The 22,537-nt window shown below is 47.5% G+C and overlaps 11 protein-coding genes across 11 annotated transcripts; 6 read left to right on the top strand and 5 right to left on the bottom strand.

The window, feature by feature from the left end:
• Window positions 1-2,006: 2,006 nt before the first annotated feature.
• On the top strand, window positions 2,007-3,053 carry FPOAC1_003530 (uncharacterized protein; the record flags this gene model as incomplete). The annotated part of the gene is made up of 2 exons (XM_044848090.1): window positions 2,007-2,470; window positions 2,522-3,053. The coding sequence occupies 2 exons, from the start codon at window positions 2,007-2,009 to the stop codon at window positions 3,051-3,053; spliced, it is 996 nt and encodes a 331-aa protein (XP_044714006.1).
• A 1,017-nt stretch (window positions 3,054-4,070) lies between these two features.
• FPOAC1_003529 (uncharacterized protein) lies at window positions 4,071-6,527 on the bottom strand (the record flags this gene model as incomplete). The annotated part of the gene is made up of 4 exons (XM_044848089.1): window positions 4,071-4,456; window positions 4,503-6,073; window positions 6,137-6,348; window positions 6,483-6,527. 4 exons carry the CDS (start codon window positions 6,525-6,527, stop codon window positions 4,071-4,073), a joined length of 2,214 nt encoding a protein of 737 aa, XP_044714005.1.
• A 1,122-nt stretch (window positions 6,528-7,649) lies between these two features.
• FPOAC1_003528 (uncharacterized protein) lies at window positions 7,650-9,395 on the top strand (the record flags this gene model as incomplete). The annotated part of the gene is made up of 5 exons (XM_044848088.1): window positions 7,650-8,164; window positions 8,213-8,237; window positions 8,286-8,322; window positions 8,373-9,241; window positions 9,297-9,395. 5 exons carry the CDS (start codon window positions 7,650-7,652, stop codon window positions 9,393-9,395), a joined length of 1,545 nt encoding a protein of 514 aa, XP_044714004.1.
• A 212-nt stretch (window positions 9,396-9,607) lies between these two features.
• On the bottom strand, window positions 9,608-10,051 carry FPOAC1_003527 (uncharacterized protein; the record flags this gene model as incomplete). Its single annotated transcript, XM_044848087.1, has 1 exon — window positions 9,608-10,051. The coding sequence occupies one exon, from the start codon at window positions 10,049-10,051 to the stop codon at window positions 9,608-9,610; it is 444 nt and encodes a 147-aa protein (XP_044714003.1).
• A 1,112-nt stretch (window positions 10,052-11,163) lies between these two features.
• On the bottom strand, window positions 11,164-12,429 carry FPOAC1_003526 (uncharacterized protein; the record flags this gene model as incomplete). Its single annotated transcript, XM_044848086.1, has 2 exons — window positions 11,164-12,261; window positions 12,331-12,429. 2 exons carry the CDS (start codon window positions 12,427-12,429, stop codon window positions 11,164-11,166), a joined length of 1,197 nt encoding a protein of 398 aa, XP_044714002.1.
• Window positions 12,430-13,186: 757 nt separating this feature from the next.
• On the top strand, window positions 13,187-14,094 carry FPOAC1_003525 (uncharacterized protein; the record flags this gene model as incomplete). Its single annotated transcript, XM_044848085.1, has 3 exons — window positions 13,187-13,437; window positions 13,489-13,765; window positions 13,816-14,094. The coding sequence occupies 3 exons, from the start codon at window positions 13,187-13,189 to the stop codon at window positions 14,092-14,094; spliced, it is 807 nt and encodes a 268-aa protein (XP_044714001.1).
• A 727-nt stretch (window positions 14,095-14,821) lies between these two features.
• Window positions 14,822-15,332, top strand: FPOAC1_003524 (uncharacterized protein; the record flags this gene model as incomplete). The annotated part of the gene is made up of 4 exons (XM_044848084.1): window positions 14,822-14,922; window positions 14,976-15,031; window positions 15,090-15,244; window positions 15,291-15,332. 4 exons carry the CDS (start codon window positions 14,822-14,824, stop codon window positions 15,330-15,332), a joined length of 354 nt encoding a protein of 117 aa, XP_044714000.1.
• Window positions 15,333-15,963: 631 nt separating this feature from the next.
• FPOAC1_003523 (uncharacterized protein) lies at window positions 15,964-17,526 on the bottom strand (the record flags this gene model as incomplete). The annotated part of the gene is made up of 5 exons (XM_044848083.1): window positions 15,964-16,122; window positions 16,179-16,581; window positions 16,628-16,794; window positions 16,847-17,250; window positions 17,310-17,526. 5 exons carry the CDS (start codon window positions 17,524-17,526, stop codon window positions 15,964-15,966), a joined length of 1,350 nt encoding a protein of 449 aa, XP_044713999.1.
• An 876-nt stretch (window positions 17,527-18,402) lies between these two features.
• Window positions 18,403-18,994, top strand: FPOAC1_003522 (uncharacterized protein; the record flags this gene model as incomplete). The annotated part of the gene is made up of 4 exons (XM_044848082.1): window positions 18,403-18,471; window positions 18,586-18,663; window positions 18,756-18,891; window positions 18,948-18,994. The coding sequence occupies 4 exons, from the start codon at window positions 18,403-18,405 to the stop codon at window positions 18,992-18,994; spliced, it is 330 nt and encodes a 109-aa protein (XP_044713998.1).
• A 422-nt stretch (window positions 18,995-19,416) lies between these two features.
• On the bottom strand, window positions 19,417-20,519 carry FPOAC1_003521 (uncharacterized protein; the record flags this gene model as incomplete). The annotated part of the gene is made up of 4 exons (XM_044848081.1): window positions 19,417-19,923; window positions 19,975-20,125; window positions 20,177-20,390; window positions 20,438-20,519. 4 exons carry the CDS (start codon window positions 20,517-20,519, stop codon window positions 19,417-19,419), a joined length of 954 nt encoding a protein of 317 aa, XP_044713997.1.
• Window positions 20,520-21,591: 1,072 nt separating this feature from the next.
• Window positions 21,592-22,397, top strand: FPOAC1_003520 (uncharacterized protein; the record flags this gene model as incomplete). The annotated part of the gene is made up of 4 exons (XM_044848080.1): window positions 21,592-21,601; window positions 21,665-21,699; window positions 22,164-22,256; window positions 22,305-22,397. 4 exons carry the CDS (start codon window positions 21,592-21,594, stop codon window positions 22,395-22,397), a joined length of 231 nt encoding a protein of 76 aa, XP_044713996.1.
• Window positions 22,398-22,537: the final 140 nt, after the last annotated feature.

Here is a 22,537-nt window from a genome sequence, read left to right as displayed (position 1 = left end):
AAGACAAGGGAGATTGGACTAGGATGAAACTGAACCAAAGCGACTCTTTGGCCCTGCGAAGTTAGCTGTCCAAGCCAGCCTACCATTGTAGTTGTCCAGGATTGCTTTTGGCACATTAAACAACAACAAGATGAAAAATAACACAGGCATCTATCCAAGACTCCGATCACGATCAATTTACAGAATCAAAGTTTATTCACCATAAGCAGGCCAATGACATGTCACGTATTTCATGTGGCTCATCTTCCAAAAGATCAGCATTAGCTGCATTAGGCTTGGTAAGACCCCTTGTAAGGTTGTATCGTTGCAGTAACAGAAGAAAAACGAGGTTAACCTCATATTTCTGGTGTAAAAATGCACAAATGCCTGAGAAACCAGCACGCGTGCGCTTGCTTCCCGCTTCCGCTTCCTTTATTGCCCCGAAACAACAAAGCGCACTCCAAGTCTCCAAATTCCAACTCTCCTCTCCTTCCTACTTTCTTACCTCTTGCATCAATTCTATCTGCTTCTTTTCATCTTTCATTCTCTTCAATCTCTTCTCAAATCATCATCTACGATTCAATTGCTACCGCGGATGCGTCGTCGTCAGCATTCGACTTTTCCCATCTAAGCAAACTCCCCGGTCTTTACGGTCTCGCCAATGTCATTCTTTGAGCTATCGTCGTCACCACTATCGTCATCCGCTTGTGCCACCCTCTTGCGGATGCTCTGATACATACGCAAAACCTGCGATACGCTGATAGTTGCAGCTACGTCGCAGGCTAGCCTTGATCTGTATCAATTGCTTCTTCTTCTTCGAACCCTGTCTTGTTACGCTGGTCGAGTGACACCGTCTTTGGTCAAGTCGTCTGTTCTACTTCAGGCCTTGCCACCTGAAAATTAAGGTTATGAGGCCTCACCACCAAGGGACCAACCTGACACAATGAGTCAGGCACCTGTGGGAATCCCATTCAGGCGAGGCCAGCCAGTCATCTCTTGCTTCGCCTGGTCTAGAAGAGTGCATCAGTCAACTTGACTGCCTTGGACTGTTGGGAAACAGGTTTATTACTGAAACTGTCGACAGGCCCGTTGAATTACAGCCTGACAGATTTCTGTATTGACCAACCAGGATTAGACAACTCGGTCTACAGGTCACTTGTCACCAGCAAGAACCTATCAAGTAACCGGGTGTGCTTGGAAAGCAAAGTTGCTTAAATCCAAAACCGTGAATAAGATCACGAGACCCTGTCAGGATGCATTTCCAACGTACCCATGGACTTGGCTTGTACAGCCTCGTGCCTATGAATGTCATATCTTCGAGTGAAGATTCCAAAAACAATGAACATGGTTGTTACACCATGCTGTAACATCCATGCAAAAATGTACTTCTGTATTGTTAATACAGTACATTTTCTCGTCGCAGCCTTGCTGGTCCCCACGCCTCCATAATGCGCCGCCACTAAGACGCACGGCGCGTGAGTCACGATTCCGGATCCTAAGCCTAAGGACTTTGCTTATTATGGGACCTGCCCTATCGAGTCACGCCCGTCGTTGGTTCTCGTCTGCCTGGAAGATCAAATACTAATAAAAGCCGTCTTCGCATTGACGCTGTTTCAACAATACAACCCGGAACAATCGGCGCCACAATACAACGAGAAAAGCCAAGCCACGCCACACGTACGCGTTGTCACGTGCCACAACTTGACTAATCCATTCTTCGACCTCGTTCTCCACTCTGTTTTCCAGGTTCCCGTACCCTCCCGCTTTTTTTACACCAGAATTTTCAGGCCAACTCGAAGCTTCATTCATCATAACCGAACTGATCAACCATCCATCGGTATATTGGCATACCAGTAATACCGACGTCAACCTTTCAACTTTAACCGACATACATTTTACAACTCTTGACTGTTGCTCGCCATCACCGACAGCACTTGATTTCACTCACATCAATTAAAACCTCTTCCGACAACGCTTCTGCGTCACCTCCCGAACAGTCGCAAACCATATATACACTCGCAGGCGCCATGAGTGTCGCATTCGAGCCTCGGAGTTTCATACACGATGGGGGATATCCTCCCATCGGTGACGACCATGATCATGATCACACCGCCGATCAACGATTTACAGACAACGATGTCGCTGAGCAGCTCAGCCAATACACAACCGAGGCGTCCATGCTTCCAGACTCCACAGGTGTTCTTGGAGACGACCGAGGGATGATGCCAGACGATGCTGCTGCTGTACACGATGCGACTCGACTTGACTTGGGGCACCCCACATTTCCCTCTCCCATCGAGGTTACCATCCATGACGGCCTTCCTGAAGACAAAGACATTTCGCCCAGCATCGACTCGCCTCCTCCCCCTCGTGTGAGACCCATCGCCAAGCCAGAGAGAGAAGCTGTCAAGGGTGCAGATGGCAAGTTCCACTGTACGCAGGACGATTGCCAAGAAGAGATTCGAGTGTTTTCGCGGAAGTGCGAATGGAAGTAAGTTCTATCCAAAACTCGCATTTGAACGCTATGCTAACTGTTTGGCAGCAAGCATATGGATAAGCACGAACGACCCTACCGATGCCCCGCTGTGGGATGCGAGAACCTCCCTGGTTTCACCTATTCAGGCGGTCTACTCCGACACGAGCGTGAGGTTCACAACAAACACGGAGGGCCCAAGAAGACTGTCAACTGTCCTCATCTGAATTGCAAACGACACACAGGGAAGGGATTTTCAAGGATGGAAAACTTGAACGAGCATCTTCGCCGTGTTCACACTAATCCTGATGGAGCTGGAACCACTCCTCCCCCCGAAATCACCTTGTCCGACGAGAACGACAGCGAGCAGACGGGTGCGAAGCGCAAGCGCCGTGCAAGCGATACAGCCACCGCGGAGATAATCGAACTCAAAGAGGAGGTCAAGAGGCTGCGGGAAGAGAACGACAGACTAAAGGCCGATATGCAACAGCAGTCGCAGAACTCTTTGTCCATGATGGCTCAAATCGCCGAGTTACAGGATACTCTACGAGACAGTCTGTCACACCATGGTTTGGGAGCTCCTACAGCGCAGATGATTTAGGAATGATCTCCAAATTCTGTGAGCGATACAGACCGTACGCGGAAAACAATAGCCGTTTCGTTGGGACCGGAAAGGCTAGTAGACTCATTCCCTCATGGAGTTTCTGCCCAGCCCCTTTCCCCCATCATGTCCGAATTATGCGCATACACTCCACTCGGCGTTTGGTTCTACACGGGGTTCACGGTTCATTCAACTCAGGAACGAATATCTGTTGTATTCCGTCCTTGGGAGTTTCCTCCTCCCCTTCTTTTTTTCTACTACACATAACTTTTACCACTCAAATCTGTTGCTTCTTTTTTTATTTTTGTTTTGGCATGGCGTTTATTCCAAGGTACTGGAAGAGATGATATCCCCCTCCTATTTGATACACGCAAAATGCAACTGCACACGCACAATAAACAAACCCGATATGATCAACGAAACAAAGAAGGAAAGGGAATTAAAAATGGGCAGATGAATGGAGGGGCATAGCTAGTATACCAGGATGGCTTGCATGAGAAATGAATACAAGGTAGTAGTGGTGGACGTTTGAGGCTCTTTCTTTTTCTCCAAACTTGTAATATACACATATCTAGACGGATGTTGCATCGCGTCGCTTTTCATGTCTAGCGTTTTTACAACAAGCGATTAGCGCCCTAGAAAAAACTTGATGAGTAAATTACACTTTACTTTACATTTGAGCTCGTGATGTTATGACTCTTTGTTCGGAAAGTTCGGTCAAGTGGCAAAGACACCAGGATTGCTTCGTAAGCTATCATACCAAAGCGGCTCAGCAGTTCATGGGTACGTTAGGTACTTTATGTAGGTATGTAGCTATACTCCATGAAGCCACTATTGTCTATCTCTTTGTTGATTTTCATAAGAATTCTATTAAGAAGCTTCGCTTGTTGGCTTCTCATCCAGAGAACTAAATTCTTCGACAAAAAGGTAACAAAACCTAAAGTATTCTTTCAAGCAAAATTACCTAATGTCCCGCCGCCAACGACAAACTCTACATCTACACTTCCTGCTCGTTTTCTAGACAGCCTGCACGTAGCTCGCAGGCACACTCCCCGTGACGCCCGCCTTTTCGACCTCGACCCAGCCATCGCCGGGATCGTCCTGCACGAGGACGAAGCGTTCGCCTTCGGCCATGGAGTGTTCCGTCTCAGCCTGGGCTGCGTACTCGTATAGTGCTTCTACGTAGCGGAGTTTCTTTGCGCCGCGCTTAGGGGCGACGGCAGGGCCCTTTTTCTTGTTGGACTGTGTGAGGGAGGATGTTGTGGATGTGGAATAAGTGGATGATGGTCGGGCGGAGGGAGCTGGGGCGGAAGGCGTTGTTGTAACGGTGGTGAATTCGACGTAGGATGTTGGGACGAGGCCTTCCTTATAGCCTGCGCGAACCTTTACCCAGCCTGAGCCGTCTGTGGAGAGTTAGCATTATCGCGAGAGAATAAGTGAGGGACTTACCATCGGGTTCAAGTAGCACTACATCCCGACCATCTTGCACTGTCAATTCACCATCCCCAGTAGCCTCGAAGGGATATATCATCTTGCCCCTCTTCTCCTCCTTGGCACCACCGTTCGTCTCGTTGGCGCCTGAATCCTTAATGTAAGCAGCCGGTGGAGGTGCCATGATTCTTCGCTTGGGCGCAGCGCTAGAAGTCGTTGTTGACGACACACTTGGTCGTCCTGTTTCTGGTGGTATCTCTTCCGTAGGGCTTAGTTGCCCAGAGGCGGATCCTGATATCGATGGACGTGCCGAGTGTGAGCTAAGTGAAGTCATGGTATTTGACCGTGTAAGCTCGGGTGCATCCGAAGTATTGGAGTGCACCGATGTCATAGTCGCGCTAGGCTTGAGGAGCTTGTTGTTTGCAGCATCTTGACGTTCAGCCTTGAGCTTCTTTCGCTCATCCTTTGTCTGTTCGCCAGGGCAGTCAGGGGGAACCTTCATCTCACACTTGCTATGGCATGTGTAACCACAGTCTCGGCAGTCAAAACCCTTTGCGCTAAGACCCCAAATTCTCTCTCCGCAAAGATCGCAGTTGGTGGGTATCTTGAATGTCTGACCCTTAAAGTTGTGGTTCTTGGCGCCTAATGTCACATCGCCTACCACAGATGTGATGGTTGATGTTTCAACTTCGGCTGTCAACCGCTGACGGTCGATAGCATGCAGGTTTTCCTGCATTTGGAAGAGCGTGCGGACGACCTCAACCTCATCCTTCTTCTCTTTTCCTTCTCGAACTCGTTGCTTCAGCTGCTTGACACCTTCGACTTCTCTTCGTTTCTTGTCGACCTCTCTCCGTAGTTCTCCCAGCTGCGACTTGGATTTACCCAAGACGTTGCGTAAGAAGACCTTTGCTGTTTCATCCACCACCATAGTGCCGTCATCGTGCCAGACAGGACTGGCCTCGAAGTTCTTGTCGGCCGGTTCGTTGAAAGCGCCCATGTTGTGTTGGATGTACATCATGGAATCGAGGTGAGGCAAATTCCTGAGAATCTCGGTACCTTGGTGCTGAACCATGCCGTTGCTCTGCTGCAGCATGTCGGACTCAATGTTGGTCGCAATCGTCCAGAAGCTGTTCAGCTTTGTCGTCTTGAACTCGCTAAGATCTTGTAGACTATCCATAACTTCGGGTACATATTCGTGATAATATTTCTCCTTTTGCTTGTTTGTAACGTTGATCGCAATAATGTAAGTGTTTTTGGCATTGTTCATCTCGAGGATCTGTTGTTGGTAGGCATTCTGCGTTTTGGCCTTGTCGAAGTGCGATTCGGTCTTCTTGCGCTTGGCCTCAACCTCTTGGCACACGTTGTCATATTTGCCCTTGGTCTTGGCGAGCGCGGCATATTGAGCATCGCGCTCCTGTTCGAGTTTGGTAGCATAGTCGGAATGGCGCTTTCGCAGTTCTTCAAAACGGCCGCTAAAGAACTTGAGGGGCTCTGCGACTTGGGAAACGAGGTTATTAGCGTATTTATCGTGTTCGCCGGCGCGGGACTCGAGGGTGGTAAGCTGAGTAGCCCATGTGGTTAAGGAAGCGCTGTGTTGTCGCAAGGTGATCAGCATAGGTTAAACACGTCAACTCATGAAGGTTTGGGTATACCTCTCAAGCGAACCAGGTGTCATGGCAGGAGTATCTCCTACACTGAGCTGAGCCGTCCTCTTGTTCTTCTTGTCAAAGTATTTCTTGGAAAGTGCCATAAGCTTTGCGCTATATTCCTTCTCTATGGCGGCACGCTCTCGGTAGAACTGTTGTATTTCGTCTAGCCAGGCAATGCCATGACCTAGCCACACGTTCGCGGGCTTGAAGCCATCCTAGTAAGACATGTTGGTTAGTGATGCGAACGAAGTTGTCAAGAGGTGGTTTTCGACCAGGCGCAAAGCGTAAAAGGAGGCCAGAAAGCGATTCGACGAATACACGGCTGCTACGGGTTAAAGAGGTAACCAACCTTGAGCTCTGAGCCAAAGGTGGGCATAACGTCCACCTCAGCCATGATGGGCGATTGTGTATTCGATCGTTCTCAGGAGCGGGAAGTAACGGGTCGGCGCGGAAGAGATGAGGGTATGTACAAGGTATCGCGATCAATGCGAAGCCAAAGCAAAGCCAAAGCCAAAGATTGTTTGGGTTTGAATTGGTGGTTGTTGAGAATGTTAAAGACACACGATGCTAATAGATGAATAGCGGGGGAAAGTTGAGGCGCAGCTTGTAAGATGGAAAGTTACTGTACGCGATCAAGTTAGACCGAGTTGGAAAGAAGAACGAACCCGCGCCGCGCAACCGCAACCGTAACCGAGTGGAGGGTTCAGTTTAGGCTCTAGCTTCGTTCCCCCCTGAAATGCAGAATGCAGGCCTAAAACCCCGCCAATGGAAGAAGATGGGGGCATTTAAATGACCTAAATCGTGGAGGCAACTGACCTAATCTAACCTAACCTGCCTGCCTGGGTTTTGGAGAAAAGACATGGAAGAGTCGCCGATTTACGGGTTGAGAGCCACATGGCATTTTCTTTGTCAGGGTTACATTTCATGTAGGTACAGGTTTGACGTCTCTGCAACAAATTATCAGTAATTTGTTGCATTAATGAGACACTGTAGTTATGTCAGAGAGGCACCAAGTTGGGCGTCAACAGGTATCTTGGTCTTGGTATATGGAAAAGTCCACTGGTTTCTTAGCAGGTTCCAGTAAACAAGATGGACCCTTGCTAGCATTTACATCATTACATATCAAACCTGTCAACTACCAAACTAGCCTTTGTTTCAATCAATTGACCTTTAATCCCAGGGAATAAAAAGACGCGTAAACTGCCTGACTATTCACCTTGGCAGTGGGCATAGTTTGGCGGATAGTCGGCTCGGATGGAGGCCGAAACACCCCCGGACCCTTGGCCGCGACAAAATGGATCAAAGGCCAAGCACGTCATGGTAGGGAGATTTAAGAGAGGAATTCCCCTTGATTATCGCGTATTATTAGCTACTAAGAATAACAATCAGTGGTGCTAGACCGTTGTCGATTAATAACCGTTGTATCGGATTCAGATCTCTCTCCACTAACTACAGAGTAGCTCAACTTTACTTTGTCTTCTTCATCATCTACACTCATAATCAATTAATCACCAAAATGTCTACCCTTCAAACCGCCATCAACAAGAGCAATCCGCTCGCTGAAGCCATCATCATCCCTTCCAAACCCAAAGCTCTCACCATCACCTACACCAACCTCGAATCCGACGTCTCAGCTTTCCAGCGCAAGCTCGCTGATCTGGGCATCACAAAAGCCGCCCCCGTCTCCATCGCGCTCATCAATTCCTACGAGTTCATCGTCTCTTTCCTCGCCGCTTCCTGGCAGCGTGGAATTGCCGCGCCTCTCAACCCAGCTTACAAGCAGGATGAGTTTGAGTTTTATATCGACGACGTCAAGAGCGCCATCGTGCTCGTCCCCAGAGGCGCTTGGGCGGCCGGTGCGCCTAGCGTAAAGGCGGCCAAGAAGTTCAATGCTGCTGTTGCTGAGTGTTATTGGGATGAGACCAAGGGTGAGGTTGCCCTCGATGTCAAGGATTATGGTCTCTTGAAGGGTAAGAAGGAAAAGGTTCTTACTGCTGAGCCTGACGATGTCGCTCTTATTCTACACACTAGGTTGGTTTCATAGAATTCGCGATGAGAACTTAACTAACAAGCCGACAGTGGCACTACATCGCGCCCCAAGGTGGTAAGTAAACTAAAATGATTTCGCGATATCTCATACTCACAGCGCTAGGTTCCTCTCACTCATCGCAACCTGACCCGAACTATGAGTACGTCTCATCGCTACTCACCTCGCTCACCGTGACTAACCCTATCGTAGACAACATCAAGAACACATACGACCTTACACCCAAGGACCGAACCATGCTGGTCATGCCTCTGTTCCACGTCCACGGTCTTCTCTGCGGCCTCCTGGCTCCTCTCTTCACCGGCGGTTCCATGGTCGTTCCCACCAAGTTCTCCGCCTCTGAATTCTGGATCGACTTCAACACCCACAAGGCCAATTGGTACACAGCCGTTCCCACCATCCATCAAATCCTGCTCAAGAACCCTCCCCCAAGCCCGAAGCCTGACATTCGCTTCATCCGATCATGCTCCAGCCCGCTGTCGCCTACTATCTTCCAGCAACTCGAGGAGACTTACAACGCTCCCGTTCTCGAGGCTTATGCCATGACCGAGGCAGCTCACCAGATGACTTCCAACCCTCTCCCTCCTGCCAAGAGAAAGGCCGGCACCGTTGGTATTGGCCAAGGCGTTGATGTTAAGATTCTTAACGATCAGGGCGAGGAGGTTCCTCAGGGTAGCGAGGGCGAGATCTGCATCGTTGGCGAGAACGTCACCAAGGGATACATTAACAACGACAAGGCCAACGCCGAATCTTTCCACAAGAACGGCTTCTTCCGAACGGGTGACCAAGGCAAGAAGGACGAGGATGGCTACATTATCATTACCGGCCGCATCAAGGAGCTCATCAACAAGGGCGGCGAGAAAATCAGCCCTATCGAACTCGACAACGTTCTCACCCGCCATCCCCAGATCAGTGAGGCTGTCAGCTTTGCGATCCCCGACGAGGTTTACGGCCAGGATATTGGTGTTGCCGTCGTTCTCAAGAACGGCGAGAAGTTGACTGCCCAAGACCTCAAGGCTTGGGTCGAAGAGCGCTCTGCCAAGTTCAAGGTGCCCAAGAAGGTGAGTTTTTACAAAATTCAATAAACGACTGTCGCAGATGCTAATGGATGCGCAGGTCTACTTTACCGAGGTGATGCCAAAGACGGCGACTGGTAAGATTCAGAGGAGAATCGTGGCCGAGACTATGATGACTGCTCCCAAGGCCAAGCTGTAAACGTGATAGTTTGCGTCGCATAAAATGTGTGATTTCGTAGATTACAGGATATACGGGTAGAAGTGTACTTGAAGCCGGATAGATGTTGTAGAAAAGATTGATATACATTGTTCAAATTGCTATAAAAAATCCCGAATTTCTCACTCGCTGTCTAGCTTGCGTTTCCATCGTTGAATATCCTCCGCATTAATTCCAAGTCGTTGATCCCCATCTTAGTCGTAGTGTCCATCGTGGTCGGTAACCTCGATAACATCATCGTCATCGTTGACATACAACTGACTGTCATTTCTCTTAAGCCCAGGCTTATCAGCAGAACCCGTCGCATGCGTCTTGCGACTCGTTACGGTGTGACGTTCAACCCAAGCGGCAGTTCCATCGGCTGCCTCCCACCGTAGAGGCTCCTTGACAAGCGAGGGCTGGTCCGAACCAGTAGCAGCAGCAGTGGGCTTGGCAGTAGCAGGGTCGACGCCTGCTTCTTGTGCAAGGTGAAGAAGCGCGGCGTTTGCGTCTTGAAGATCGAGATAAACTGAGGAGATTATGACTGTGGATTCCGTGTCGCGCTGTAGGAGAATGTAAACTGAGGGTGCCATTGTGGCGTGGTTTTGTGAGATGTATGGAGAAAAGAGGTAGTTGTTTTCGGATGAGAGGTAGGGCATGGATTGAGTGTTTAGTGAGGCTATTGCAGTGTTTGTTTTGATGATGAGTGAGAGTGAGTAGTCGAAAATGAGAGAGGGTGAAAGACATTATATCATTATACGGATATAGAAAGGACCCTCCCACTAACATGACCCATTCCGTCCATCCCGCATCTACTTGCATTGCCTACATGTTTTCCCCCGCCAACGATTGCGCGACTTATAAATGGCCTGACAACTTATGAGACGATTAATTAACGAGAGGCACTAGAAATACGTATTTTTCAACCCCAGATTACGCTTTCTACCTCTATATTTGATGTATTTTTGCCCTTTTCTGAGATTGGGGTCTTGAAGACTGGGAGGCAAATACGGAGAATCAAGGCCGACACTGCATCATTTCGGAGCTGAAGCGGAGCATACCCGGCTTTTCAGTCTCCGCGACGTCCGGGAACCTCCTCGTATTAATCAAGTTGTGATTCATATTCTGAACCCATGATGAGACAATTTTTATTTTAAAAGGATAAAAGGTTCAGAAAGAAGAGGATTGTTTCCCGCCTCGAATGTGATAACGCTCCCCAGATATACTGTACCCCAGACATTCATCATGACACCATATCACAAGCATGGATGTTGTATAACATGATAACATACAAACGTATCTAATGCTCCAAATCCCAATGCGATGGAAGCTCTACACAAGCTCTGTGACAGTATCGAATCTAGAGACATTGACATACTTCATCAACTCAGAGCTGCCCTAGTCTACAGTTACCAACTTTTCTATTCCGATGACGACCATGTTCAAAACAGGGTCTTGTCGTTAGTCAAGCCTAGTCAGGGTCCATCACTCGCTTAACAGAGCTACCCCTGTCAGATATTTCATCATCTGACCTCATTGTTTTATTCTGTGACTTTATCCGCCGTATATCGGACTTGTAGTAAATTCTGTTCACGAGAACAAAGGCATGAGACCTGTACCTGGCATGACAAAAGCTTGACCGAGCTAAATTATCATAAATCAGTTCATTTTCTATGTATCTCGTAACCATTACGAATAATGTACCATGAATCGAAGAATAAATCTAAACAGTGGCATATCTCATACAAAGGACTGCGAACAAATGTCAGAACTACAGTCCTATACCATCCATCACAACATCTTGATTCTGTAATATACTCCTCGGCCACTCAAGCCAACCCTGCCATTCATCCGGCAAAATCTTTTCAATCGCTCTAATCTCTCTCACCCCCGAATCCCCAATCCACCAAAATTCACTCAACATGGACAATAGAGCAAAGTAATACGCAAGGATAACAAGCGCCCTCGGACGAAGTTCCTCTACCAGATCCGCAAATTTCGGACGCATCATCATGGGAAAGACAACAGTTTTTCGTCCGATGCTCTTGGCAATGTTTTCCCTATCCATGGAATTCCGTATGCGTCCTATAAGACTCAGCGCTCTCACGTATGCCTCTTCTGTTTCTTCATCCAACGGCTCTTCAACCTCATGTGGTTTCTCGCGGCGTAACAAGGGTTTTAGATCGTCCGGTAGTTCTTTGCTGTCGTTGTCCTCGAGAAGATCCGCGGCGCTTTCGATCATCTGGTACACTACTGACTCGGGATTATCCTGTATGAGATCCCAGGCGTTGCGGAATAGCGCAGTACTCGTCCCTGTAATACGCAAAAGATCCACGGGAGGCGTATACGGTTCCAGTGAGCGACGCTGTAGTCGAGCATAACCGTAGACACGCAGCATACTCGACGTCAAGCAGATATACTCTACGTTCTCCGCGTTGATATCAGCAACGTCCTTGTGATGCTCCCGAATAGCCATGTTGAGGTAAGTTTGACTTGTTTCGAGGGCTTTAGTGTCAGTAAAGTTGCTGCGCTTGTCGGTGTGTAGTGCAGCGACCATGTATATCGAGTAAAGCGTAGCATCTGATTTGAGCGCCAAGCGGCAGATTGTCGTTACCCAGAAATGGGCTGTGATGGGGTCCAGGGAAATAGATGGACCGGTATCAGTCATGTACTGATGAAACAGACTGAGCTCTTGTCTTCTTCGAGATTCTGATTCTGGGGGGTCAACAATGGTTTCTACTGTGCCTTTATTTTGTTGGCCTCCATTTTCAGTTGGAGAGGATGAGTTGCTATCGGACACTGTGCGATCATAGATGCAGGAGAGTTGAAGACGACTGCAGTGCGAGCATACAGGCTTTGCTTCGTCGCACTTGAATATTATAAGTCAATTCATTCACTGGTTGACAACTCATAGAAGGGTCAGATGCTGCTACTATACCTTTACACGGCGACTCCGGCACTGCTGGCAACCAGTACGAGACTTTTTGTGGAATAGCTTGGGTGCATGTTTACGTGGCTTTTGCTGAGATCCAACCATATCTACAATAAATGAAGGAATGTTTTTGTAGTTGTTGTTTGAGATGTAAGATTGAACGAGAACGACGAGCGTTGGATCGTGGCTGTAAACGAGATCGACAAAGGCTAATGATTCGTCAGCCTGTGCCGCTATCCCGATAGTCCCTGCAGGACTTGTAGATGTGCATCAGCACAATTTAACATGGATTTTACTTATGCACAATTAAATTGAAGAGGAGGATAGATATATTTATCTCTATATATAAATACAATGCCATGGTCATCTTCTGGGTCAATCAAGTATTAGCTATATGAAGAGAAGCCCAAAAGTCCATATGATGTATAGGTCCCTACAACAGCTGTACTGTGAGAATCTACATACAAAACTGTCCCAGTACCAATTGAAAACAATAGTCTTAAAAACACAGCCTTCCTTTCTGTTCAGATGGATCTGTTCAAGGGTGGGCACCAGGATCTTGGAGAGTTGTTAGCCCTATGGCGCTTATATCTGACTGTAGATCCAAACACCAAAAAGGCCCGTTCCTCCATCACCATCGTTCTCGTTTAACCTCTTAGACCAATAATCATGTCGCAAGACACTTTCTAAAGGACAACCCTCGAAAGGAGTGCCACAGGAGTATAGAAGAGGCAGCCAGTGTAGTATTTTACAAGTATAATAAAGACCATAAATCATTCTGTTTTTCGCATTCACATTCCTGGTTAAACTACTCTCCTCTTCTTCAATACACTTAGAACACTAAACATTCTCTTTTGTCACAATGACAGACCCAATCGCCGCGGCCAAACTAGCCCTTTATATCATCTTGGTTCAACCTGCCATATACTGTCTCTTCAAGCACGGAAAGACTGGTTTTATCGGCTGGCTATACGTCCAAATATTTTGCGTCCTTCGAATTGTCACGGGTGGTATTGGTCTTAACGGCACCAGTAGCTCGACGGGAACAGTTATTCTCAACAGTATTGGTCTTTCTCCTTTATTACTCGCAGCCTCTGGTATCTTGCACGAAGCGTAAGTACTATTCCCACGGATCACTTACAGAGTATTGACATGTCCTATCAGTCGAAGAGCTACAAACCCTCGACTCAACCGACGTTTCGATATTATTCTTGAAGTCCAATATCACGCTTTGGTTGGTGCAGCTATGGCACTCATCATTGTATCTGTGATCAACCTTCAAAAAGGCAATGATGTTTCAACGCACAAAACTCTTCTCAAAGTCGCATCTGCCATCATCGCACTGGCATGGTTCTTACTTGCTATCTGGTCCTTGTGGTCGCTTGGTAAAACTCGACCATCGAGAAATGGTTCCGTGCCTTCTCTCCGTGGTGGCATGCTGGTAAGTTGATCCCAAGCACACTTTGTCATGTATTGTGCTAACTTTGTAAGCTCATGTACGCAGTATTTATCACTCTTCCTCTCCTTGGCCTCCGCCTCAGCTACGCAATTGCTTTTCTCCAACTCAAAATCTCAGACCCAAACTCGGGTTTCCTGTCTTCAAAAGCAATCGAAGTGTGCCTTGGTGTGGTTCCGGAGCTACTGGTCACGATAATATTTGTCGCTGTTGGTGTCAAGACGCGAAACATTAAGCATGATATCAAGAAGTTGGACTTTTCGAAGCCTATTGGAGAGAGTCACGAGTTTCGAGGCCAAACTACACAGGCTTAGAGATTGGCAAACGGGGATGATCGTGTAGTTGGGAGGTTATGCGTAAACATGGAGATGCGAGGTATCGGAGACGCCTGACTGGGGGTTTCGTGTATGATATTAGAGAGAAAGATTGTTTTTAGTAATATAGACGAGTAAAATGAATTGGCCATAGTGACTGCTTGTTGCATTAGAGATCGTGTAAATGCGCAGGTTACATTGTTGCAGGATATCTAAACCAACTACAGAATGCCAATTCAATAGTCTGCTATAAAGAATCATTCCTATACATTTCGAACATAATGTTCCCTAACAATTATTCTTTATCTGCCTGGATCGATCCATCATGACAGCCCATGTCCCAGCTGTAGCCACAGAAGTAATTTGGTGTCAGTGGCCCTACCCTGAAGCATCAATGTACTTGATGATACAAAATAGCAAATCAGTCCCAAATATCCCAATTTAGGCCAAGTGAACCCCCTCACTACTATAATAATATACAAGACCCAATACCATCACCATAAATACTCCTCTTGCCCCAGTTCCATGCATCAAAGGGCGTAACCACGATGAAACCACGACGCCCTTCAACCTCCACTACCCCACACCCAACATCAACTCTCACCCCGCACTCCACCATCACCAAAGACTACATAAGCAGCTATACACAATGTCATCCTCTCGTCTCTTTTCTTCCTTCATCAGAACCAAACCCGCTCCTTTTTTCGCTACGCGAACACTTCGAACAATGGCTTCCGGCGCAGTTACCGTTCCTCCTGGAAAGTACGAGTTTCTCGTCGTCGTTCATGACAAGCCCAATATGCTTGAGAAGCGGCTTGAAGTTCGAGGGTAAGCATCCCTTGAAGAGAAATACTCAAGAGGAGTTACTGATATACGTCTAGACAGCATTTTGAAAACATGAAGCCTAATGTTGAGAGTGGAAACTGGAAGATGGGAGGTATGTATATGCAAATGTCTCTTCGTCTCAACGCATACTGATACAGTATCTACGATAGGTGCCATCCTCAACTCCGTTCCCAAAGACGATAGCCCCAGCAGTCTGGATTTCGCCGGAAGCACGCTTGTCTGCATCGCCGATTCTGCAGAACAAGTGCGAGAGGCATTAAGCAAGGATATCTATGCCACTTCAGGTGTTTGGGATATGGACAAGGTGAGAACATCCACTGTTTTCGAAACCACAAACTAATGAGATGCAGGTCCAAATCTATCCTTTCAAGGCTGCCTTTAGATTCAACTAATATCACCTCCCACCTTCTGATTCGGCGGTGCGTTCTAAACTTCAAAAGAAGCAGCAACCTTCTTAATGATTTGGCAGGTGCTTTGTTAATCTTCAAAAGTTAATGACTATGCAGTTATTATACCAGTCTTTAAAAGTTAATATTACTTAAGAGAGGAATATTAACTTTTAAAGACCAGTAAAATAACTGCATAGTCATGATTTACACTTATTATTCCTTTATAGGATTCATTAGAAAGGTTGCTGCGCTTTAAAGATGCATTTTTTAAAGTTTCATTTTTTTTTTGGAGATTAAGAAACCTGCCAGATCATCATACTTGAAAAAGAAATAATCAAAACAAATAATCAGTTGCCAGTATATTCCTATTCCTGTCCGGCTGCTGCTAATAGATCGATCCTCAATTGTCCATTTACTATCGCATGCTGGCTCAAACTGTTCAATCCCAAACCTATACATATATTTCATCATTAGTTTCGCAGAAGCAAGACAAGTTTCCAAACACCACAAGCAAGAGCTGACCTCCAACGGGATTCCAATTCAAGTAATAGTAACGCCATCGTACACCAGTTCCCCCAGGGAACCTATCATCCAGTAACGCATTGAGTGATCTGCCACTACCGCATATCAAGTTCTAATCTTCGTTGTTGTTTGCCTCTTCAGCGGCAACTCTCAGTTCGTAGTTGAGATCAAAGCACTCGTGCAATAGCTCTGTAACACTGCCTTGTCCTTCAGGGATATCGCCGTTTACCACAAACTTGCCGTCTACTTTCATGTTGTCGAGAGAGTTGAGCTGTTCTCGATTAGCTACTAGTAAAAGAAAATACAATCACAAGTAGATCGACATACCTTCATGCTGTAAGGGTAAAGCTCTCGCACAGATGAAACACCTCCGTTATTCTTGACCTCGATCAAACATCGCTTCAGTGTCTGCAATTGATTGTAGACAGGCAAAAGTGCTTCAGAGACTGGCTCAGATGCCAGCATGAATGAGTAGATGTAGGCGTACGATCGTCGAATGAGGTAGAGGAAAGTTCGCTGAGTCCAAAGGTCTGCCGACCGCCCCCGGTCGTCCACCCAGTTGCCATTATCTCCTCGGCTCTCGTCAATTCTGTCGAGTTGCCGCTGGAAATCGTAAAGGTCGGTTTCTCGGAGTGACCACGCTTGTGTAAGGGAAAGCTTCTCGAGGTCGTTGCGGATGTGAATGAGCGCATCGTAGATTGGTCGCCATTGATCGGCCACCTCTCCTTGCCTTGCAATTGTTAGTAGGGCTTGTCTTGGAGCAATGCGCAACTCACCTCTCGAGAACCAGCTCCGACCAGCGGACGCAACGGTTGTACAAGTCTCGGACCACTTCTCCACCTTCCTCTAGAGCACCATCTTCCGCAGTAAACGTTCCACCGTTGTGCTTCTCACCAATTTCCAAGATTTGGTTCCGTAGCTTCTTAACCTCGGATGTCGAAAACTACCCCACGTTAGTCCTACGGCTTGTAGTAGTACCACCTAAGCTTGCTTACCTTGGACTTGGTGTTGGCAAGCGAAATCGATCGCAAGATTGAAATGAGCTTCTCGTGAGCTTCCAGCAGATAATCAGGCAATCTATCTAGTCGCTTTTGGAGTCTTGATAGGGTCGAGTTGCACAGTTCGACACGGTTCTCAAGTAGTGTAAGCATGTAAGGAGGGTGTCGCTTATCGGGGGATGGGTCATTAGCAGCGTCGCGAATGTTTTTGGATAGATCCTCGAGTGTTGTCTTTATGCTTCCGAGATCCTTGGCGGAGTAGAGTTCGGCTTCATTGAGGTGATCGAGGAGTCGCTTGACGGTTGATGTCATAGCGTAGGTCGCGGGCGCCTCGTTGTTTCGTCCGATTGTAAGGTAGAATAGAGAAAGAAGTTGGAAACAGCTCTCCAAGACCTTGTCCACTGAGGAGAGAATTGTTAGTATCGTGATAGTGTGTTTGCGATTGGATTCAATGACATACATCTGTTCTCCTCTTTGATGCCCGTCTCCGCCCGTATGACGGTCAAATCCTTGACTTGGTCCATAGTCTCATCAAACAAGGGCATAACATCCTGGGTTCGAATGTAGTTTGTGCGATCTTGCTTAAGAAGCAGTAGACGATCACGAATCATCGTTAGCTTCTGTAGGATGTCTTGTTCGCGGGGATCCCGCGGCATTGGGATTGCTGGAGTGTCCATGATGGCAGCTACAATTCAAGGTTGCTGCAGATGTATAGCGATAGGTTTGATGACAAGTGAAGGGACGAGTTTACAGCGCTTAGAATTAAGGTCGATTGCTGTTCTTGCTCTGTGTAACTTGCCCGAAGATCCGTGGAGCGATGAAATGCGATGAGGTGGCGGCGGGGCTCGAGATTCAGGGAAGTCGAGTAGACCTTTGGTGGGGAGGTTGTGATGGTATGTCACTGGTAATGAATGAGAATAGAATAAGGAAGTAACCGAATGTCAAAGGGAGATGGAATGATGATAACAGAGTGATGGTAGTAGACTATAAAGAAAAAGGTATCATTACTGTATAGCGATTACGCTGAAGTGTTTGCATTGATCAACTTATGCTGTCACCTCACTTATGAGATGGAAAGCCTAGACCTCGAGGAACATCGCATAAAAGCCGGTATTAGTTAGTGGTTGATAGAATTATTAGATCAACATTGGCTTGTACACCACCTGAAAGAACAACTAATATTTTCGTCTAGCCTTCTTCCAGTCCCTGTTTTTTATGACCCGCCCCCCTCCAAGGATCCATGGATTGCTGCAGGCGGCATCGAGCTTGAGCCTGACGACAACGGGTGGGGGCTACAGCTAAATGTGGGGTATAGTTGGAAGTTTACATGATTGGCTCGTTTGTCTACAGCCAATAAAAGGCGTGACTCACAGCCGGCGCGGATTATCCATCGCTCCTTCCCACTTTTAGGTCTTGAAAGCCCTCCAACCGAATTTCGACCAGGATTTCTGTGGTAAGCTCCATTTTGGTGATATTCCGACTTCAAACCATCAAACGACTCGACTTCGTGCAGACTTTACAATCTCCCACCCGCACGCCAAAATCCATTCACAATGTCTCACGCCGAGCTCGCTTCGTCCTACGCGGCCCTGATCCTCGCCGACGACGGTATTGAGATCACCGTACGTTAAATTCCTCCGTTACGGGCCACCATCATATGATGCCCCGCGATTTCTACGATTTTTTGTTGTTTGTGTGTGCGTGATCGCTAACCTCGTCATCGCGACTCTCAACAGGCCGACAAGCTCCAGACTCTCATCAAGGCCGCTAAGGTCGAGGAGGTTGAGCCCATCTGGACTTCCATCTTCGCCAAGGTACGAAACCGACCACCCCAGCGATTCGCGCGCATCATTTTATTATCTCCCTGGACTTCGATTTTCTGACGGATTATTTTTTGTGTGTACAGGCTCTTGAGGGCAAGGATGTCAAGGACCTTCTCGTGAACGTCGGCTCCGGTGGCGCTGCTGCCCCTGCCGCCGGTGGTGCCGCCGCTGCTGGTGGTGCCGCTGACGAGGCTGCTCCTGAGGAGGCCAAGGAGGAGGGTACGTTGAACCACGAGACACGACATACAACGACGGATTGCTGACAATTACTACAGAGAAGGAGGAGTCTGACGAGGATATGGGCTTCGGTCTCTTCGACTAAGAAGTTACGCCGCTACGACTGTTTCCTTGTTCTTTGTACTTCGACTGCATGGCTTCGGGGTTTCCAATCAATCGATCATAAAGGATGGAATGCGGGCACTATACCCTGCGCCCTGGACAGAGTCGCTTCTTTCATACGACGCTATGATGAATGCGCTCAACGGAGTTTCGCGGAGGGAGAATTGGTCAATTCAAAGGCTCTGATAAAAAAAGTCCCGCCATGGGTGGTTTGAGTTCAATATGGGTTTCTTCAATTGTGACTACCGTCTAAAGTGCCTCGTGATTGTGACCAGAGGATTAAGCACCTCTTTGCCAACTTCTATCTCTACCTGTGGGCAGTTTTTGTTTTTCGTAGCACCATGCCCATGTTCTGCTGTTCCCGTCAACGCCGCGCCATGCACACTTTCACATCTACGTCATAATCTATTTGACGATGAGAACAGAAGAAGGAACAAATCCGGCCTCCTTCAGGGTCTTTGAGAAGTCAACATCACCCTCAAAGGTCTTTCGTGGGAATGTAGTCGTGAAGCTGGAGACAGCGTTTCCTGTCTCGCTCTGGACCTGCTGCGCCAACTCGAACAATGTCGTCTCGGCGGGTAGAGTCTTGGTAATGTTTCCGCCGTCGGTCTGCAGGCGAAGTCGAGCCTCATTGTGGTTGCTCTTGGGTTTGGCTGCAGCGGCAACAGCAGCGGCGCCGCCAGGAGCAGCAGCCTCGGCCTGGGGAGCGCGGCCCTCTCTGGCTGCCTTGGCCTCCTCTGCCTTTCGTCGTCGTTCGGCTTTGTCGGCTTCGATCTTGGCCTTGATGCGTCGCTTAGCTTCCTGATCCTCTAGCTTCTCCTGTCGCTTTGCTGCAGCTTCCTTTACGGCTTGCTTGCGGGCCAATTCTTCCTTGGCTTCCTGACTCTCCTTGGTGGACTTTTGACGAATTTGCTGTAGCACGTTAGATTTGAACTCTGGGTGTGAGTATACGAAGTTGCTTACCTCGTTGCGTTTGTGGTCCTCCTTGTCCTTAACAGATTGGAGGGCTCTCTTGGCTTGGAGACGCTCACGGAGCTCCTCGAGCTTAGCCTTCTTCTCATCTTCAGTCAGAGGAGCAATCTCCTCTGTTGATTCAGAAAAGTCCGTGTGCTCACTATATGTTATGTTAGTCAAGTTATCTTGCAGATGTACCAGTTCAACGTACGTCTTGGTCGCGTGATAGGTAGCCAGATCATGGTTTCTGAATCTCTTGCCGCACTCGTTGCAGACAAGAGAAGCAGCCTTGCCAGTTTCAATCTCCTTGATCTTGGCCTCGGTGTCATCTTCTTCGTCATCCTCCTCTTTGGCGGCAGCGGCAGCCTTGATCTCATCAATAGGCTTGTCCTGGTTGTCCTCTAGCCATTGGAGAGCATCCTGGACTACTCAAGTTAGTTTGGGTAGAAATCAATAGAATCGTAAAACATACGGCCTCCTGTCTTCTTGACAGCAATCTCGGCACGCTCCTTGTCGAAGCCCATATCGAGCAGGGTATCCAGATCGGAAGGCATGTTGGTGGTGATGTTTGTTGGTAGTGGGGTTTGTTGAGGGGCAAGTAGTGAGTTGATTGTGATGGTGAGAACAGAAATCTCGATGGTTTAAGTACTCGTGAGAATTGCGGGAAAGATTAATCCTCTTGAGTAAGTCAATTAAAAATGCCCTCAACGTAAACTTTGAGTGAGAGTGAACTGAGATGAATGATAAAGTTGGGATCTGAGCTTAGGTAAAGCCTAAAGAGACGTCATTCAAGCCGCTGCCTCAGTGACGTGACAGCTGTTTGGACCGGGCTTACTACGGTTAGCAACCCCCGAACACAGTCTACCTATATCCTCGCTATCATTACACTGCTTCCATCATGTTTCGTTAATGACCATTTCACAATCATTGATGCAATGCTTTGAGCATTTGTCAAAAGATTGGCTCAAACATATTAAAAAACCTTGACAAATATACTTCAAATAATTCAGAAAACCTTGACAAATATACTCCAAACACTGTTGATGACCACTTAGGCAGGCTAGTTGCGTTCATATATGTCGATACACCCGAGAAAGCAAGCAACTACCCGCCTTCACTGCATCTATTTGCTTTCGTATTGAAATGTGATAGGTTCAATCATAGCGATAGATATGAAGACGAGGTGATAACATCGCAATAGAGTAAAGCATTCTCTAGGCATCTGCTATTCGTTGTATGATTTGTATGCAATTAGCGAAGCTACTGGTCCTGACTTCACCTTTGCTTCTCCACCAAAGTCCTCTGACCTCCAGCAAGCATGATTCCCTTTGGATGCCTGGAATAACTTCACCCCAATCATCGTGCTAATCGTTTTGTTGCATTCACATACGCATCTGACTCTAGTTACCTATCGGCATGGGATCAACAGCTCTCCGGGATCCTGACCGGCTCAGCTATAAAATCTCCAGCTTCCCCCCGGACTTAACCATCTGTCTTACATCATCATCTATATATTATATACTATGAATGGCGCTATATGAAGAAGTTTATCGAACTCTTGGTGTCTTGTCGTTTAATCTGATTGTCTCTTTCCCTTGCACGAAGTCCAAGCAGTGTACCCGAACGATGACCTTGGGTGAGTATCCCTTCAGCCTTTAAGCTTAGCAGTTCTGCAGACGCAATGCTAATTTGGCTTTAGACCTTCTGCCTTTGAGGAATTCCGTTTTGACCTCAGTGAATTCGACCCATCATTGCAGTCAACCCTCCCTCCCCTGAGGTTGAGGATGCAGCGCTTCAGGCTTCCAATCAGGTTGCATGATAGCCTTTCATTCTTTACCGCAGGCTACTTTCCTTACCCTTTTCTTTTTTCTTCTTTTTTCTCATCCTTTTGTTCTGTCTTGACCTTCACTTCCAACTTTCTCCTTGTCACGAATCATTACTGTGAGAAACCTTCTGGCCCGTTTCACGCTCCTTGTGATTGCGCACCTGCGGTCGGCTTTTTTTCCTGCCCAGATCCGCGGCAAGAACGTCTCTTTCTACCCCGAGTTCTACCAGAACGTCGACGGAAATAGAAGAACACGTATACAGCTTTTAAGCGAGAACTGCAGGAGCTGCAGAAAGGCTGCAGCGCGCGATATGATGAGTGGGTTTCGTTTGACTGCGTCTCTTGTGGACAGCTTTTAATAACATTACCATAGCCCATAGCCCATCCCCTAGTGATCACTGCCTTCTTCGAACTGGATGCTCAGCTTATCGAGGCCGAGTCTGTTGAAGTCGTCCGAGAGATGAGTGTAAGTTTCAATGTGCTATAAATATATTAGTGCTAACAACTATATCAGGCAGTGGACGACACGCCGAAGATGCACTTTGTCATCACGATTGATCGTTCAAAGGGTGACCAATCTATCAGCACAACCTTCGAGGACTCATAAGTGCTCGAGGCACCTTAAACTACAAGGCTGATCAAGACGCATCTATACAAACAAAGCTCAACTTCCACAGATATCAACCAGGAATGAGCTAGCGATCATTTCACTTAATCCTCAAGGTCCCGATCCAATTGCAAGCACCA

This window comes from Fusarium poae, chromosome 1 (genome assembly GCF_019609905.1).
Source record: "Fusarium poae strain DAOMC 252244 chromosome 1, whole genome shotgun sequence".
Taxonomy (NCBI): Eukaryota; Fungi; Ascomycota; class Sordariomycetes; order Hypocreales; family Nectriaceae; genus Fusarium; species Fusarium poae.
Note: the sequence above shows the minus strand (reverse complement) of the source record. Positions and strands in the feature narration are given on the sequence as shown.